We start from the raw sequence: 19,634 nt of genomic DNA on the forward strand, positions 1-19,634 counted from the left end.
ATGGGATTCATCACTCACATGTTAAACGAATTCCTAAGGAACATCAGTTAAACGGACAACCATCAGCCATGCAGAACCCCACCAACCCTGCCACGGAGATTAAAGCAGAGTCCTTCTCTTTCAAGTTCCCTAAGGAGGAAGAAATTCTGGAACCTTACAGCTTTTGTTTCCTTTCTAGAGCTACCTGTAACAGAGAGGCTCCTGCAGCATAGCCAAGAGGACCACTGGACACTGTTAAAAGAGGTCGGTGTCCTGTTTGGTGTATTCATCGTCCACATAGAGATGTATACATCCAAGAAATACCCCAAGAGGAGCACTTGAGTTTGATCAGCACCGTTGGCTTTGGTTTTCCTGTAACAATTGTGGTCCATGTCATCCTAGAAGGTGTATTAACATTGTTTTAATGGTCATTGGGAATGTTGTTGACAGGGTTGGAGTCAGGGAAGTATAACTAGGGAAGGTGCCTCTGGACATATAAACTGGTGCTGTGCATGCAAGCTACACCAGCCACTAACAGAAGAGCTTTGCAACAATACAGGGTGCTGATAATTTGGAAATAATATCCAGATTAATTATACATAGCCGTAGTGCTCAGGCCATTTAGCTCCAATCATATAGCCTTTATATTGATTGTATGTGTGAATTTGTGATATTGATATTCTTGAAACTCCTTGGATTCTTTTTGTAATAATTTGTGTATATCTACATTCATCAACAATGAAAACAATCATTCCAAAATGAGTGCCAACCCCAGTAGGTCAACCCCAAGAACGATATATTCTCTGGGCTTCTTCTGTTATTTAATGCTTTTTATTAATAATATAGCAGCTAACTCTAATCTAGCTATGCTTCCGTACAAGCAATAGCCAAGAAACTAAATTTTTCCTCCCCTAACGCCTCTGTTTGCTGGTTTTATCACCACATCCTCCACGCTATCAGGGCTGGAGCCCATGCGTGGTGGAAGAGGTTATCAGTGAATACATCAGAAATTAATAACAATTTTTTCATTAGTCCTGGACTGATTTGTATGAACCCTCACACTTCTCCTGCATTCTGATCTGTTTTGCCCTTGTTAGAATCTGGTCAGCTTCTTGGTTTTGTGTCTGTTTACCAGATCATACTCTTCTGCCCCATAATTTAGACCCAACTCCAGTTGGGGTAATTATACAGGTTGTACTCCTAACAACACATAAATTATCCCTCTGGGAAAGTCAGACCACCGCTAACAAAGAAAGTATAAATTGTGTGACTCAGTACTACTGGTTGGACCACTTTGCATTGGGTATTGTGTGATCTACGATTCCAGTTAATATGTACTACTAATCTCACAGCTCAAATCAGTCTGTAGGGTACCGGTCTGCCAGTAAAGGCATGTGGATGCATTCTCTTAAATAAATCCAGCTTTAATCCTTATGGGGGTGGTTGGGATTGGTCCATGTTTCTCCAAAAACTTGGTTTATACTGGCTATGTGGTAATGGGGCCTGGAAATTTTACTGGGACATTGGACAAGTACCTGTATCATAGGTAGGGTGTTTCCAGCAGTATGTAGTTTTACAACTCTCTCTGGATTTGCAACGTGCAACCATTTTCCATAATAGCAAAAAAAAGACAAAGGGGCTTCTCTCCCCACGGATGGAATTGGTTTGGTCGTTTCATGTTTCCTGGTTAGGCAGCTGTCCCAAAACTGTGACTCTGTGCTTGCCCTACCTCCGTCACCCACTCACCGTCACCCACTCCCTCACGCTTGAAAGAACCCAGCTCTAAAACAGGCACCCTATCGCTCTCACACAGAAGTGGCCAGAACTGAAAGCTATTGGTGGCTGTCTCCTTCCCTTCACAGCCTCATCAACATGCATGCTCTTCACTTGCTCTAACACCTAATCCTTACCCTTGCCAGGACTCAGCTCCAAAATGGTCACCTACCACCTAAGGCTTGCACAAAGAAGTAACCAGGACTGAAAGGAGTTGTTGCCATCACCTTTCCTTGGCACCCCTTTCATAGTCCAACCAACACTGAGGCTCTTTGCTTGCAATACAACCTAAGGCTCACCCTCGCCAGAGCCAAGCTCCAAAATTGGCATCCACGACCTAGGGCTCCCAGACACAAGTAGCCAGGACTGAGAGCTGTGTGTGGCCCTCATCTTCCCTTTGCAGCCCCCTCACAGCCCAACACACTGGTGATCTGCCCTTGCCCTCCCATTTAATTCTCATCCTTGATGGAACCCAGCTCCAAAACATACAGTGGTGGCCTCTGTTCGAGCTTGGTTGAGCATTACGTTGTATAGTAAGCAAAAAGCCTGACTGTTGGTGGGCCTCTGAAGGGCAAACAGCTTTCAGTCCCAGCCACCTTTGTGTTGGATTTCTAAGAGGTCAATGTCCATCTTGGAGATGGGCTCTGTTGAGCTTGAGGGGGTAGGTGAGAGTGAGGTTTAGGAGATAGAGCAAGAACAGAGCATCGATGTTGGTAGGGCATTAATGGAGTTGCCAAAGGAAGGTGAGGGTCACCAACAGCTTTCAAACCTGGCCACTTCTCTGAGGGAGTCTTCTGGGGTGCTTGTCCATTTTGGAGATGGGTTCCATCAAGAGAGGGGTAAATATTACAGCAAGGGCAGATACCAGTGCTGGTGCAGGAGGGGAACAAGCAGGCCCAGCCTCTGTAGCAAGCTGTGCTGTGCCTGACAGGTTGCCCAGGTATGCTGGGCGTGCTCGAAGCAGTCGCCATGGGCCGTGGTGGAGCAGATCTCTCCCCAGCTGACTCTGGGAGCAGGGTGGCAGCCACCTGCAGGTCTGAGGGCTGCCCTGGGGCCTGGCAGGGGAGCCTGCCTGCAGGAGCTTTTCCACCTGGGATGTGGAGGTGTGAGAGCAAGGACCACAGTCACAGGGCTTGTATCCTCATTTGCTAAATGTTTATTCCAGCATTTGAATGTCCCAGCACCCATTGGTCTCAGTGTAGTCTTCAACAGTCTATTGTATCGTTCAGTTTTCCCAGAGGTTGGTGCCTGATAGGGAATGTGCTGTACCCACTCACTGCCATGCTCTTTGGCCCAGATGTCTATGAGGTTGTTTTGGAAATGAGTCCCATCATCTGACTCAATTCTTTTGGGGGCACCATGTCACCATAAGATTTCTCTTTCAAGGCCCCGGATAGTGTTCCAGGTGGTGGCATGGGGCACAGGACATGTTTCCAGCCATCCAGTGGTTGCTTCCACCATTGCAAGCACATAGCATTTGCCTTGGTGTGTTTGTGGGAGTGTGATACAGTCAATCTGCCAGGCCTCCCCATATTTATATTTCAACCATCATCCTCCATACCAAAGAGATTTTAACCACTTGGCTTGATTGCAGCGCACATTTCACATTCATGGATAACATGTGCAATAGCATCCATGGTCACTCATTGACCACGAGTCCATCAATATGTTGCATCTTCCCTAACGGTCTGAGGTGTCATGGGCCCATCGAGCTATAAATAATTCATCCTTACGTTGCCAGTCCAGATCCACCTGAGCCACTTCAATCATAGGAGCCTGATCCACCTGCTGGTCTTTTTGATATTCTTCAGTGGCCCGACCCTTGGGAACATGAGAATCTACGTGGCGCACTTTTACAACTAAGTTCTCTACCCAGGCAGCGATATCTTGCCATAATTCACCAGCCCAGATAGGTTTATCCCTGTGCTACCAGTTGCTCTGCTTCCATTGCTGTAGCTACCCCCACAGAGCATTTGCCACCATCCAAGAGTCAGTACAGAGATAAAATATTGGCCATTTTTCTCATTCAGCAATATCTAAAGCCAGCTGGATGGCTTTCACCTCTGCAAACTGACTCAATTGACTTTGTCCTTCAGCAGCTTCTGCAACTCATCATATAGGGCTCCATATAGCTTTCACTTCTGCAAACTGACTTGATTCACCTTTTCTTTCAGCAGTTTCAGCGACTTGCGTAGGACCCCACACAGAAGCTTTCCACCTCCAGAGTCTTTCCACGACAGGGCTAGCTGCTTTTTCATTTACTGGTAATTTATTTTAGAGTGGGACCTCTTCAGCATAAGTCACCTCCCCTGGCTACACTCCAAATTTTCAGCCCTCTGGCCAGTCCATGATCACTTCCAAGATTTATGGGCAGCCGGGGTTTCCCATTTGAACCCATTGCGTTATCAGTACAACCTGCTTACTCCACATAGCATCAGTTGCATGATACGCAGAGAGGACCCTCCCTTTGAACATCCAGCTCAGCACAGGCAATTGAGGTGCCAAGAGGAGCTGTGCTTCAGTACCAACTATTTCTGAACCGGCTCAAATTCCTTCATATGCTGCTATTATTTCTTTTTTCAGATGGAGTGTAATGGGATTGATAAAGGCAGGGCAGGAAGTGGGGAGCAGGGAGAGGTATTCTTGACAACAAGCAGGGTGACCTGCTGTACATGAAACTCAAAACTGTTGTCCCAAATATGGGTTCTTCCACCCAGTGTGCAGAGAGCCGAAAAACACACAGAGACAAGATATTTGCTTTTATTTCAAATCTGTGCAGAGTTGAGTGCTAGGTGGTAGGCCACAAAGCTAGCATGCTTCAGTTAACACACAAAATATTTATATACTTCGAGGCAACAGTTATCAGTATTTTTTACAAGTTGGCTCTGTTACCCTTGTTCCCCTTGGTTCTCACAAGCCTTGTCTCCACTTAAAGTCACAGCATCCTCCTTTTTTTCTAGACATGCTCCTTGAGGAAGGGGCTTTCCCCACGCAGGGACAGGCTTCTATTATGCATATTATATGTTAATTAGGATAGGTCACTCAAGGTTGAGTAGCTGTGTCTCTTTTGTAATTATCTTGTTCCTTCCCTCAAGGATGCACCTTGTTAAGTGCTCACAGAGACTAAACAATACCCCCAGCTTCATTCCTTGCATGCCTTCAACAAAACTAGCTAGGAGAAATCAGAAACTTTCATTTACTATACCTACACAGACACAGTTAAATTGAAACAAAGAAGCCTGGTTCATTGCCACAGTTGGTATAAAATTGGCATATATTAATTATTCAAAATTACTAATCCCCTTAGCAATTTGTTAACAGCAGACACAAACACTGTAACACACATTCAGTCATGTTCTAGATTAAAAATTTAAGTCATCTGACTAGACCTTCTCATTCTATGGTGGAAACTGTTTGAATGTGCTTTCGGCAACCTGACCTTTTGCATTTATTTTAGTTTCTATGAAACCTCAGTGACAGAGGCACAACTGCAATCAATATTTAATCAGAAAGAGCTCTGATCTCACTAAGGGCCAGAGAGTTTTGCAGAAATTCACACTTTATCTAACAGGTTTGAGACATCATCTACCTACCACTTACTTTTAACAAAAACAGCCAAGAATTACTCAAGAAACTCTTCTGGGGAGAATGCCTGAGCCCACGTTGAAGTCTTTCTCAGGTCTGCCCCTTTTCCTGCCTGTATGTCATCCAGGCAGAATGAGAAGACTTTGGCTCATGGGCCTGGATTTTTCTTGTGATCTGGTAATCCCAGACAGATGTATACTTAGCAGCTCTTCAGCACACATACAGGGTCATGGCATATCAGCTACCCAGATGAAAAAGAATCCATTGCTCACTGGAGTCACTGAAGACACACTATGAAGCACCATGTATAAATATCGTTCAGAAAATTCCAGACAAACATAGTGAGTCAGTCCCATGAAGGGCCTAGAACTGCATCTTCCCAGGCACAGATGTTTATCTGAAGTCTAAGAAGGATACCCTGACTGACTTGTGCATCACCATGGACTTTCTATCATCATTTCTTCTTGCTCACTCTTGCCCATTTTAGAAATGGCCTTAAGGTCTTCTTTATTTGAAGTACTTAATGCTAAAATATTAGAATTTTCTGGAATCCTCTGAAACGCATTCTTAAACTCAGATTCATTTACTACTACATAAAAAATTTAAGTGGAGTCAAGAAAGGAAGTGTATCGAGGTATTACAAGGAATCTTGAAGTCTAGTTTTTGAAGCAAAGTCAGCACTGAGTTTCCGCATGACTTCTGCATGGCTTAGACCATGCTGCTCTCTTTTAGTGAGTCCATAGTTTTCTTTCACATACTTTGCAAAGGGCGTTAGATGTGTCCTAGCAGGAGTGCCGTCCTTCCGAGTGGCCTGACTCAGGACCAGCTGCCCCCCACAGAACGCACACATGAAGCGCTCTGTGTCCAGAGATTTGGAATGACGTCCAATTCTGAAATGAAAAAAAAGGACATTGATTTCACACTTGCAGTAGACAGTCCTTGTGGGAAAGGGCGCCCTTCTTCTGCCAGGCTACTTAGGTCAGATTTCTAAGCAAGCATTTTAGAACATTTAGAAGCAGACTACATACTTCACGCAGTGGAACAATCAAATCTGTATTACACATTTCTCTACCTTAGAACATTTTCCACTGCCTTTTTCAGCTTCGATCTTTCTCGTCTCTTTTACTCTCAGCCTACTAGTATGAAGTGCTACAACATTTTGAAACACCTCCACAACCCATGTATCAACTACCCCTTGGACTTTCTCCTCAAAGCCATCACACCATCAAATCTTCTCAATGCTCTGTTGCATCTAAGCAACTAATGCATTACACAGTCATATTAAACACTTCAGGAAGATTTTTTCATATGTGAAATACTGTTTCCTTCCAGTGCTTCTGGAAGCAGCACATATGATCCTAATAAAAAAAATCCCATGCATGCTTCCTGAGCATGTGTTTAGCCTGTAAAGTTGGTGGAGGGGATAATTTTTTTTTTAATAAAAAAAAAAAATAATTAAAAAAAATAAAAAAATTACACCATTGTCAGCCACTTTCCTGGGCTATGCAGAACTGAAGTCACTAACCATCATGGTCTCCCACTGAGACTGAAGTCATTACATACAGAAGCCTGCAGTCAGCTATGATCTTCCAGAAAAGGCAACACCTTCTATACCCATGAAAGGTATGAAACCTGTGAATTTACTATAGCAACTATTTCTTCTGCTTGATCTCAGCAATACATATCGTTCTTATTTCACAAATGCAATAAGGAAGATAGAAGTCTGATGTTGCAACAACCAATGTTGCAATCTGTCAGTAGATCTGTGTCCTAGCTTCAATCCTTCACATCACAGTGCTGCTAACATCTGTGTGGTTACAGACATCTATTTAATACATTAAATTAATCTTTAATACATACACAAGCTGAAAGACTGCATGAGGTAAAAGATCAACTAGAAAACTGACTATAGCTTTTATAGAGTTTTAAACTAATAGAAATCATTATATAGTTGATCTCTACATTTTACTTAGCATTACCATAACAAAGATACAAGATTAGTCAAAATGTTTAGTCGTAATTCAAAGTCATCAAGATACAAAACCCAGAAAGCTTCCTCTGATACTATGCTCTAACATCTAAATACTGTCACACATTTTGTGCCCGGTTTTTATGGGAACTTGTTCTGCTTTTGAATTCCAGTTACTACTGACTTCTTTCAGCATCAGATGGTCCTCAGTATCTTTACAAGGATGAGCATATAAAAAGTAACTCAGTTCACCATGCCAAGTCTAGCACTTCCTTGTGGACTGTTTTTCCTTAGATCAAATCTAGATTGTTGTCATGGCACAAAGATGTTACTTTGTAAAATGTGGATAGATTTCAAAAATTTGAAATGCTTTCTTTCTGCAACACATGCTAGCACTTTGCTTACATGCATTCTACAGGGATGTGCCAGATCCAGTCATTGCTCTGTCTGTGTAGGTTCATGGAAGTATTACTCCTGATGTAGTTACTTAGTTAAGACTGGAAATACCACCCCCTACCCAAAAAGCCTATCAAAGGATCAGTGTTGATCATGAAATCAGAGATAAGCAAAAACGTTTACAGGTTCACTCAATATTAACTACTGTAGAAGGTGAATCCAAATTTACATCATTTGAGCAATGTTTGAAAAGTAAGAGCACCCACGTGGGGTGTGACCTTCCCCTGTTACATCCTTCAAAGCTGAGGCATGTATTCTGATATCTTACTGCTTCCCAAAAGCCTTCCAACATCATCAATGGTCCTCGGAAGACACTTCTGCCTGTCCTGACCTCTGAACTGGAACTGAAACTACCTGGAAACAAATATGTGGAATCATGTAGTGAGGTTCTGTGGACTCAGGAAACGTGAAGTGACAACTTGGAGAGTATCCCAACTGCTCCACAGTTTGAGAGACCCATGATTTCTAGACACAGGAGACTGCCAATTTAGAGACAAAGTTAATACATAGTCATATGCAAAATCAAAACATTACTCACATAGCTTTGCACAGAACACACTCATAGATGAATTTGTAATTAATTTCATAGCTGTGGCATCGTGTTACTACTGGCAGTTCCGGATGAATCACAGCTGATTTATTGGCGTAGAATCTCCAGAATCGTCCATGTCCATCGCGAACACCATTGATCAGCCAGGTGGCTGCATGGCAAACCTCATGAATTAGCGTGTCTCGAAGACGATCTTGGGGTAAGGCAAACAAAAAGCATTAAGATCAGTCAGATATGGGGAAGTACAGATTTCTATCCTTGGTCGCTGCTTCAAACCTTTGATGCTCTTTCTTTATTAAGATGCAAGAGTTATTTTGGAGGCTGAAATTACCAATGTTTTGATAAGATAAAGTGCCCCAAAACAAGGTTTTACTCAGTGCATTTTCAGTTTTGTGATTAGCCCTAATTCTACATTCTAGTTACTTCTCGGCACACCTAATCTGTTTGAGTTTTCTGTTTGGGTTTTTTTTGAGACCTGAAACACCTTTATTTAGATCAAGATTAATTGATTGTTTCTCTAACATTGATATTTTTCATCCTGAAACACTAGAGCAGAGCACTGGATTTTCTCCACAATTAGAATAGAATATTTCAGTTGGAAGGACCTGCAATGATCATCTAGTGCAACAGCTGTAAAAGTTAAAGCACGTAATTAAGGGCATCGTCCAAATGCCTCATAAACACAGACAGCCATGGGGCATCAGCCACCTCTCTAGGAAACCTGTCCTGGTGTTTGACCACCCTCTCAGTAAAGAAATGCTTCCTAATGCCCAGTCTGAACCTCCCCTGGTGCAGCTTTGAACCATTCCCACATGTCCCATCACTGGATACCGGGGAGAAGAGATGAGCACCTCCCTCTCCACTTCATCTCCTCAGGAAGCTGCGGAGAGCAATGAGGTCTCCTTTTCTCCAAACTAAACAAAAACCCAAAGTCCTTAGCCACTCCTCATAAGACATTCCTTCCAGCCCTTTCATCAGCTTGGTTGACCTCCTCTGGATGCTTTCAAGGACCTTCACATCCTCCTGAAATTGTGGGGTCTGGAACTGCACACAGTATTCAAGGTGAAGCCACACCAATGATGAATACAGCAGGATAATCACCTCCTAACCAGTTGGTTAGGCTGTGTTTGATGCACCCCAGGATGCAGTTTGCCCTCTCGGCTGCCAGGGCACACTGCTGACTCATATTGAGCCTGCTGCCAACCAGCACCCCCAGATCCCCTTCTGCATGGTTGCTCTGCAGCCACTTCTCTCCCAATTTATTCTTGTGTCTGGCATTACTCCACCCCAGGTGCAGAATTCTGGCATTTGGACTTGTTAAATTTCATCCCATTGATCATTGCCCAATGCTCCAATCTATCTAGATCCCTCTGCAAGGCATCTTCTCCCTCAAGAGTCAACAGCACCTTTCAATTTGGTATCATCAGCAAACTTGCTAATGGTGCATTCAACTCCTGTATACAGATTGTTGATAAATATATTGAATAGGACTGGCCCTAGAGTTGAACCCTGAGGAACACCACTGGTGACTGGTCACCAGCCAGATGTAGCCCTATTCACTGCAACACTCTAAGTTCTGCCATTCAGCCAGTTCTTCACCCAGCGCACCATGAACTTGCTCGTCCCACAGTTGGACAACTTGTCCAGAAGGATGCTGTGAGGGTCAGTATCAAAAGCCTTACTAAAATCCAGAAAAACTACATCCAATGCCTTCCCTCCATCCACTAGGTGGGTGACCCTATCATAGAAGGATTATTAGCCTAGTTAAACAGGACTTTCCCTTTGTGAACCCATGTTAACTGTGCCTGATGATCGCATTATTCTTTAAATGCCTTTCAGTAGTACCCAGTACGATCTTCTCCATAATTCTTCCAGGAGCTGAGGTGAGACTAACAGGTCTGTAGTTCTTGGGTCTTCCCTCATACCCTTCTTGTAAATTGGAATAACACTGGCAAGCTTCCAGTCAGCAGGGACCTCCCCAGACTCCCAAGACCTTTGGTAGATGATCGAGAGGGGTCCTGCCATAACATTCACTACCAGCCAGATGTAGCCCTATTCACTGCAACACTCTAAGTTCTGCCATTCAGCCAGTTCTTCACCCAGCGCACCATGAACTTGCTCGTCCCACAGTTGGACAACTTGTCCAGAAGGATGCTGTGAGGGTCAGTATCAAAAGCCTTACTAAAATCCAGAAAAACTACATCCAATGCCTTCCCTCCATCCACTAGGTGGGTGACCCTATCATAGAAGGATTATTAGCCTAGTTAAACAGGACTTTCCCTTTGTGAACCCATGTTAACTGTGCCTGATGATCGCATTATTCTTTAAATGCCTTTCAGTAGTACCCAGTACGATCTTCTCCATAATTCTTCCAGGAGCTGAGGTGAGACTAACAGGTCTGTAGTTCTTGGGTCTTCCCTCATACCCTTCTTGTAAATTGGAATAACACTGGCAAGCTTCCAGTCAGCAGGGACCTCCCCAGACTCCCAAGACCTTTGGTAGATGATCGAGAGGGGTCCTGCCATAACATTCACCAGCTCCTTCAGTACTCTGGGTTGAATCCCATCAGGTCCCAAGGACTTGTGAGCATTCAGCTGATACAGCTGGTCCCTTACAATTTCAGTGTCCACAAATGGAAAGTCACTGTTCCCACACTTGTAGTCCTCCAACTCAAGGGACTGGGCGGCTCAAGGTCTATCAGTATTATTAAAGACTGAGGAAAAAAAAAAAACACTGAATGCCTCTGCTTTTTCCTTATCCCTATTAGTCAAATGACCATTATCAACAAGCATTGGTCCAACCTTTTCTTTAGACCTCCTCTTGCTATAATAGTACTTAATGTACTTTTAATGTACTTAAAAAAGCCCTTCTTGCTGTCTGACACAACACCGGCCAGTTTCAACTCTAATTGAGCTTTGACCTTTCATGTCTTCTCCCTGCATATACGAACTACAGCTCTGTAATCTTCCTGCAATGCCTGACCTCACTTACAGAGACCATACAATTTCTTTTTCCTCTTAAGCTCCATAAGGAGTTCCCTGTTCAGCCAAGCTGGTCTTCTGCCCTGCTTGCTTGACTTCTGACACAATGGGCTCCTGTGCTTCTAAAAAACGGACCAGCACTCATGGACTTTTAAGCCCTCAAAAGCAGATTCCCAGGGTACTCTGTTGTATCTCTCAAATCAAATTTATTAAGCTTACTTCAAAATATTCTATTCATTACAGAACTGGTTCTCCTACAGTAACTGCAACACTCATTTCCCCAGCTTGGGACAGGAAAATGGAGAAAAGTTACAGTACTCACCACATAACAGAACTTAATTTGACAGTGACCTGTCTTTATTCCAGCTTTAAATACTACCAACAAGGTGGCTAGCTATGATGGAAGAAGTCAGATTTTAGATTGCCATTACAGTGCATATAGAATTAGAGTATAGGTCTTCAAATCAATAAGAAATATAAACAAAACACTGCAGTTAGCATGAATACATCTCTGTTCTCACATTTTGTAAATTTGCACAGCCTCTTAGAAGGACTGTGAGGACAAGTACTACCATTAATGGATTTCTTTATTCAAGGTAATATGAAATTTCAAAACAGGGTCCAGTTCCAGATCTCTTAGGCCTCAGATTCACGTTTTTATCTCTAGAACTCGCTTTCTCAAAGAACAACCAACATATCGTTTCTTTTACCCACCTGCAGAGTCGCAGACTTTCTCTGAAAGTTCTATGCGAGCGTAACGCTTTGCTTCAGGACCTTCTGTCTGTCCAGTTACACAATATCCAGCTGTTTTTCTCATTTTCTTATTCCAGATTATTATCATTTTCTCTGGTAACTGAAAAACAGAACAGTGCACATAATCTGCCCTCTCCTACCTCTCTTCTTCTGGCCCTCTGGCCTCCCCTTATATTTACTGCAAAGCCAGTAGAGAATGTCTCTGTTAGTGCCCTTAACACTGTAGTCACTTAAGATGCAAACCTAACCTCCATGGCTTCTTATTCCCATCATCAGTTTTTCTGTAACCAACACTGGGAGTTACACAATGCAGGATGAGACAAAAAGTCCCTTAGTTCCCTCTATTCTCCAACAGTGGCTAACACATGCTGCTTAAGAGGAAATACAAGGCCAGGCCAGGCGTAAAACAGAACTTCCTCTTCAAAAAAAAGTACTCTTTCCAACTACTAGTCATTTGCAAGACACCACCTCACTGAGCCACAGGTGGTTCCTTTGTCTTAAATAGTCCTCAGAGTTGTTTTCTGGTGTTTTGGGGAGAGAGTGTGTGAATGTGTTTAGGGGGGAGAGTATGTACGCAAGTTCAAGAACACATATGCATCGTTAGCATCCCCAATAGTCTATGATCAGAAGTTCTACAGCTTAATAATTTACAGGTCAAGTACCATCTGTTTTGGTTGTTCTGAACCTGCAACTTGCCATTTTAATTTGATGCACCTTCACACTGTGAGAGGGTGAATAATCACCCCTTGATTATCCTTTGTGCCGCTTCTGATTTTGTAAGTCCTCGTCATATCTATCTTGGTTAGCCCTGTTCTTTTTCTTTTACTAACAGTTTTCTGCCATCTAAATGAGTTAATGAGCTTAGTAAGTGCCAGCATAGGTACGGGGCTGAAGCACTGGGGAGTGAGATATTTTGCCTTCAGCAACAGTGAGCCTGTTCAGCTCAGCTTTATGTGAAATCATGACCTCAGCCTGTCCTTGGTTAGTTCAACAATATTTTCTCAGCTGCACAGAAACTTTTCCTTCCTGAAGGAAATTCCATTGTAATTACCGAGGGCAGTGTCCTTCCTTTCTCACCAGAGGAGGGTCTCCAATATCCCAGAAGATGTAAAGGTCAAGACAGTGGTTCCCTGAAATTGAACCTTCAATTTGAAACACAACTTATAGCTTTAGGTTCACCCAAAACTGTTATTCAAAGGATAAGCAGCTTTTTAATCTGTTCCAGCATGGCAGACATGAACATGTAATAGGAGTGAATAAAGACTGTGTGTAGCATGACTAAGCATGAAACAACAGGCCCTAACAACAAAGGGAAGTGTTTTTATCCACCAGCTCCCTGCTCCCCAGCATACGTTCCTGCCACTTGGCTTTTGTCAGCTGCAGGCAAGAAAAGTTGTGCTACAACTAGCTATTAGGCTGTGGTAATGCTTCACAGTTCACTAGTACATGTTACTTCAGTAAAAGCTGAATAAGCAATGGTGGTAGGCAACCTTGAGCTTCTTTCAGCAGCAGAAAGCCATAGCTGCTTTTGCTGGGGTCTACTACCACAGAGGCAGCAACAGAAACATTCCTGGGCTGCTGAGTTGATGACCATGCAGGTACTAGAAAATACAGGAAGATGAATATCAGTCACCTCGTCAAAGACAAAACTGATCCAAGGCCCCTCATGTAGCAGTTTCTCTCATCAAGGACTCTTGGAGATCATCCAGACTGCTCACTTAAGGATGGTACACCATTACAGCTGGGAAAGCAAGCCAAGCTGAAAGCCACTGCATCACAGTGGCGATAAACCCCTTCCAAAGAAATTGCTTGAACTAATTCAAGCATAAGCCATTGCCATAAAGCTTCACTTCTACTAACTGAAGAGGATAAAGACCATCACATCAAGAAGTGAGGCACAACATATTAATCAGCATTTCAGAATTGTAGTTTTTTGTTTTGAAGCTAACCTTCTGCTCAAAGATGGTGCTATTGTACAGACAGTAGAGCTTCTGTGCCAGCTCCTCTTTATTTTTCTTGAAATACTTCACATAGTGGGAAGCTGGATTTGAGAGATCTTGCAAGAAACAGCCAGGCACTGAGCACACCCTGAGCCTGCAAAAAAAGCCATAAAGCAGTTTACTGAAGTACAGAGATACCACACTGAAAAATAACGTCCACTTTATAGCCAATAAAGATCCCTGGGATGCTGCCACTGGCATAAACCTCTCCCAACTTTTCACCAGCTTGCCCTCACAAGGCCAGTGGGGCACACATGCTTATACTGTCTTCTTCACCCTTCAGGGCATGAAGAGGCAGAGCTGTTGCAGTAGTTCTGCAGTTATTTCATTAAATCACAAAACTAGATTGAGGACTCCTAAGTAGGAAAAGAGGGTGGCTCAGATCTTTGTGAAACAGTGAACCACAATTATACCAAAACTTGATCAATATATGAACAGCCCTAACATGATCAACAACAATAAAGGTATATTTTTAGAAACATAGCCAAAGATGTTCTGGGAAACCTCAGGAATCCATACAGGGGAAGTAGATACTCCACTAGGATGACTAGCTCAAATACGGCAGCAAAGACATCATTTAATGGTTTTGTAGTGGTATACACAATTATAAAATGACTAAAAGAAACATAACATGGCTAAAAGGCAGAATAAAGGCAGCTATTGGAAATGGAAAAGGCATTCTTCTGAAAAGCTAAGGTGTATCCACGTATAGAAAAAGAAACATGAATTCTGCAAGTTATAAGGATACAGGTCAAAAATATCAAGATAAGCTTGTTAAAAGGCATGAATTACTAATAGAATCAGTTTTGATATATATTCAGAGGCAGGCAGCTGGATAGATTGAATCGGTAGGGCCAGCACACGTTAAAGTATGCTGTGTCAAGACAAGGAATAGCAAGAGAGTAATATTTACAAAGAAGATTTGATATTTGTCAGATTTATTTGTCATCAATAAGCAGATACCAGCTTATATTCTCCCTGTCGTACCTAAGACTGAACACTTTGATTTCCAGCTACTTAACCGTTAACAACTGCTGAACTGACAGCAGAAGTTTCTAGGTATCAGAAAAATCAGAATGTCATACTAGGCAAAATGCTCAGCATCTCTTTGTCCACCTGTAATGGTCCTAGAACGTAGTAAAGATGGAGAAACACTTACCTTTTCTCTGTCTTTGCTGATTGTGAGCAACTGACCAATTCATTCCCAGGAGTTCTTGCAGAAGCAGTTGTTTCTTGAAGTGAAATGGAGTTTGGCCTTGGCATTTTGACTCCCTCCCCTCTCAAGGGCTGGGCATCTTCACAGGGTGTCTTGATGTTTTCTAGTTCAACAGAAAGAGTCACAGGATTACACGATGCCATCAAAGATTTGGGAGCACAGGCATCAGCAACCAGGTAACAGATAACGGTGAAAAAAGTGCAATATTCTACCTCAGCATACACACTCTTACTGTGCATACTTAAAGCAAAGGCTTTTACAATGGAAGGAAAAGTAATTTACTGTTACATACTACAATAATTATCATTCAATGAAGGAGTGGCAGACTCCAAATTTTCAAACATTTCAATGGAGGGAAAAGCATCTGTGACATCACTCAAGCATTTCTGTGACATTTCACCAATTCAAAATACATCACCAGCACATGTGTCCCTGCATTACTGGGAGCAGTAATGCAGGGACACCATTTGAACAAAAAAATCATTCTAACCTTCTGTCATGTACCATAAGTCACGTCATTTTTTTCACAGGCAAGTACTGATCAGATAGCTGCCTATTTCCCCAGTCCACATCTGGACAAACACATAAAATGACTGACCCTCACACCAGAAATCAAGGATTGCTTCCAGTTCTGCAGTTTCAGTAGACATTCTCTCTGCTGGCTTTTCTATAACTCTTCCCCTACTTGGGCCACTTGTGTCCTTTTCACTATTCAATCATATACAGAGAAGCCAATGCAGCTGCCAGCTCACTTCTAGAATATGTTTTCTACACCATGTTGACATATTGCAATTAAAAAAAAAAAGTGCTCTTTCGCAGGGCATATTTCTATGCTGTCAGCCATCCTCTTCCATAGGTCTCCTTTGCCCTGAACAAGTCCCTGTTAGTGAGGAAGGCACCTTGCGTTAACAAGGTGCCTAGAAAGATCTGTTTTCGCCTGCTTTTACTCAGCAATAGCCCTTTTCCCCCTTTATAATCTTCCAGTTGGAGCTCACTTCAGTTAGTCAAAGGAGAGAAGCAGCCACTGACTTAAGGAAATTCTCATTATAAACTGTATTTTAAATAAAATCAATTATGAATCCAAATATGAAATTAATAGCATCTAAACTGCTCAAAATTTCAGTCTTACCAAAATGATAACTTCACACTAATTAATTTTCTTTAAGTAGCATAGCAGTTAACATAATTCAAACCCACCAGTTAGATTTGTTTTCAGAACAACTTTAAAAACTAAAAATGCCTACAATTATAGGAATTATAAAAACAAGCAATAGTGAAAAATTTAAACCTTGATACCACAAGACTAGTAGAATCACTTTTCAGAATGCTCAAAGGAATAATTCCTGATTCCATCAAATTCAGTTGCAAGATGGTGGGTTGCACTTCTAAAACATATGCCACACAAATGAAAAGAATAAGGCAATTGGCACTAACATTGCTGCCAACAGGGAGCTAGCAAGTTAGCCAAGAACATTTGCTTACCTACTGTGCTTGGCTGGTAAACAGTTTTACTTGTGCTTAAGATTGGTTTTTGGGGTATACTTCGTTTCCTTATTCGGTCTATTAATGATTCAAATTCGTCATCTGAGCTATCTGATTCTACCTCTGTCCTTTGTCGTAGTGCCACAGTTGGCACTTTACTTTCTGTACTCTTTTCACAGCTTCTTTCTTTCCTTCTAGCAAGCAAGTCTGGACTGCCTCTGGAGATTGACTCTCTCAGATTCTGTGGAGGTGGGAGTTTTATGCACTTCCAACTCTCTTTCAAGTCTTTCACTCCCTCTTTTTGGTAGTCATGCCATGAACTTTCTACAAAAACAGAATCTTCAGTGTCTTCTTCACTTGAAGCCTCTGGATGCTGCCAAGAACTGCAGTAAGCGTTTTTCTTTCCAGAAGTCATCAACTTCTTCGGGGTCTGATGATCCTTCTGTGCTGCAATTCAAGAGAAACAGATTAAAGTTTTGGTAATTTCATTTAGGATACTTGCCTTTGTCTTAATACAAAACAATCCCTTGAAAGATAGGAAAACACAAAGAACAGAAATACATCTTTGCATTTTCTTTATTACACCCTGCTCATTTACCATCATACTAAATGGAAAGTCACTGAAAGATGTATAAAAAAAATAGCTTAAACCCCATGTACATATACATCAGCCATCAGGTCTAACAATCCTGAAAATGTAGCTAGCACTGGCATAATCTTCATTCCCAGTAATAAAAGTTATGTCAATGTAACAGTGAGGCTGAACATTTAATGTTAAAGTTTTATAAAACCACAAGGTGAAGGGTGACTTAAAAAATGCTCAGCCTTAGCTGACTAGACCATAGCCTACAGCACAAAGCACGCACTTGCCAACAAACAAGGCTTCTGACATCTCAGATTTGACTTATCAAGACCAAGGGATCATCATGTCAGATCTATTAGTGACTTTTTTTTAATCATGCTTCTGGTCCACCTTGCTTCCCCCATTGCTGTTCCCTCCTTGCTTTTCCCAAAAACCATTCCATTAGCTTTTTACAATCTGCAGCTGGCATACATGTCTCAGGGTTGACATTCACCTCAGCTGCAAGGGATCCCACCCTTCTTGATCAGAGATCATTTCGTAGAATCATAGAATCATTAATGATTATGTTTAACAAGCTCTCTCAGAAATCTATGAGGTCAGCAATGAAAGCTATCTTTCCACCCATTAAAATTCCTGCTTCATATTTGCTGTTGGACAATTACTTGCCATTCTTCGTTGTGCTCTTTCTCACTTTAAAGTCCAAGAAGAAATCATCTGAGTCATCAATTAAGTCCTTCAAACTGTAAAACAAGCAAATAATGTGGGAGAAGGTAGGCATAAGCGGGAAGATAAAGTGAGTTTGCCTTACTAAAAAAGCAAACTAAAAAAGCCACCCAATATAACATTATCAGTTGCTCACAGCAAATGTTACCAACTATATCCATTAATAGCAATGGCAATTGAGCATGTACACCTCCAAACATCTCAGTTCGCATTTGTCCTGAACATACAGATTGAACACATAACAGTTCTTCTGTTTGCAGTCACGCCTATACACGTATCCACCCATGAATCACTAAAGCTTTTGAACATTTTTCTGTATTCTGAATAGTAGATATGATACAGAAAACTAATATATAAACACTGAAAAGTCATTAATTACAGCACCCACCTTGCATCTGCCTTTTTAGAAACAGATTTGGGAGTTTTCATCCTAGCTAAAACTGAAACAGTAAGACATTAATTATGAACAAGGTTCTGGTTTTGTTATGCATTTCTTTAAGAGAAAAGTTTGCAACTAGTAAAAATCCAGTCTAAAGTCTTAAAAAAACCCAAACAACATAAGAATCCTTTACATATAATTCCAACTCTTAATTCCTCAAAGCCGACAGCAGCTGTCTAGCATTTCCTTCAATATTCAATCATCGCCCAGCACCAGACTCTGGTACAAAGAGGAGCAGCTGAGCTTGCTACCCTGTAGCACACTGTAAGTTAAAAAAGCATGGGATGGTACTGAATGTTGTCCTCTTTGAAGAGGTGCACAAGGTGGGGGGAAAAAAAGAATTCAAGACCTTGAAGCTCAAAAAGTATTTGGAGAAATAAGTTATTTTCAGTTTTAGCACCCAGTAGTCTTCACCACTACTTTCATTACAAAAGAAGTAAACAGAGCATCTGCTGCCTTCCAAGCTGCCACATCAGGGTGGCTCATTGAAGCACAAATGGCCAGCAGCTTTCCTAGATGATCATAACCGCAGTATTCCTAGACCATGAAGCAGCATCAAACTAAGACGGCTGGTAGCTGGTCACAGGAAACCAAAAGCTTACAGAAAAATATGACTTGCTACTTAATAAATCAATTCTCTTCAGTTCCCTGTCTCTTGACACATATTTTCATTTCACTCTCTCCTACAACTGTCATTGTAGCGATAGTACGACAAAAGAACAGCTCTGAAAATATTCTGCTCCAAGACCCAACTAGTTATTCTCAGCTGCCTTCCATACCAGAACTGACACATGACTTTGGACTAAGCAGCCTCACGGATGGAGGAGGCAAAAAGAAAGCAGCAAAAAAAAAAAAAAAAAAAAAAGCAGACTGAAAAATATTTAAGTTTTAAAAATTACAGGAACGTGAACAATGACCTAATGAATGAACAGTATTGGAGTAGTTATCAGATTTAAAAGCCCAGAGGTAGAGCAGGAACTATACATAGCACATTTGAATTCAACTGGACATAAGTAGTAAGGCTTGACAATGCTTAAGATCATTCACATGGCACTGAGCTGGAGTGCAGCATAAACTCTAAAATAACGAGAAATCTGCTTTAAAAGCTGCTGGACTAACACAACACTGATATGCAAAAGGCAAAA

At 41.9% G+C, this 19,634-nt stretch overlaps 1 protein-coding gene across 1 annotated transcript; it reads right to left on the reverse strand.

Moving 5' to 3' along the window:
* Positions 1-5,974: 5,974 nt before the first annotated feature.
* ACRC (acidic repeat containing) lies at positions 5,975-18,479 on the reverse strand. Its single transcript, XM_010293459.1, has 8 exons — positions 18,439-18,479; positions 17,994-18,067; positions 16,745-17,191; positions 15,206-15,365; positions 13,996-14,140; positions 12,008-12,146; positions 8,301-8,505; positions 5,975-6,227 (listed from the first exon to the last, which is right to left on the reverse strand). The coding sequence occupies exons 1-8, from the start codon at positions 18,477-18,479 to the stop codon at positions 5,975-5,977; spliced, it is 1,464 nt and encodes a 487-aa protein (XP_010291761.1).
* Between the last annotated feature and the right edge of the window lie 1,155 nt (positions 18,480-19,634).

This window comes from Phaethon lepturus, unplaced genomic scaffold (genome assembly GCF_000687285.1).
Source record: "Phaethon lepturus isolate BGI_N335 unplaced genomic scaffold, ASM68728v1 scaffold11558, whole genome shotgun sequence".
NCBI lineage: Eukaryota > Metazoa > Chordata > Aves > Phaethontiformes > Phaethontidae > Phaethon > Phaethon lepturus.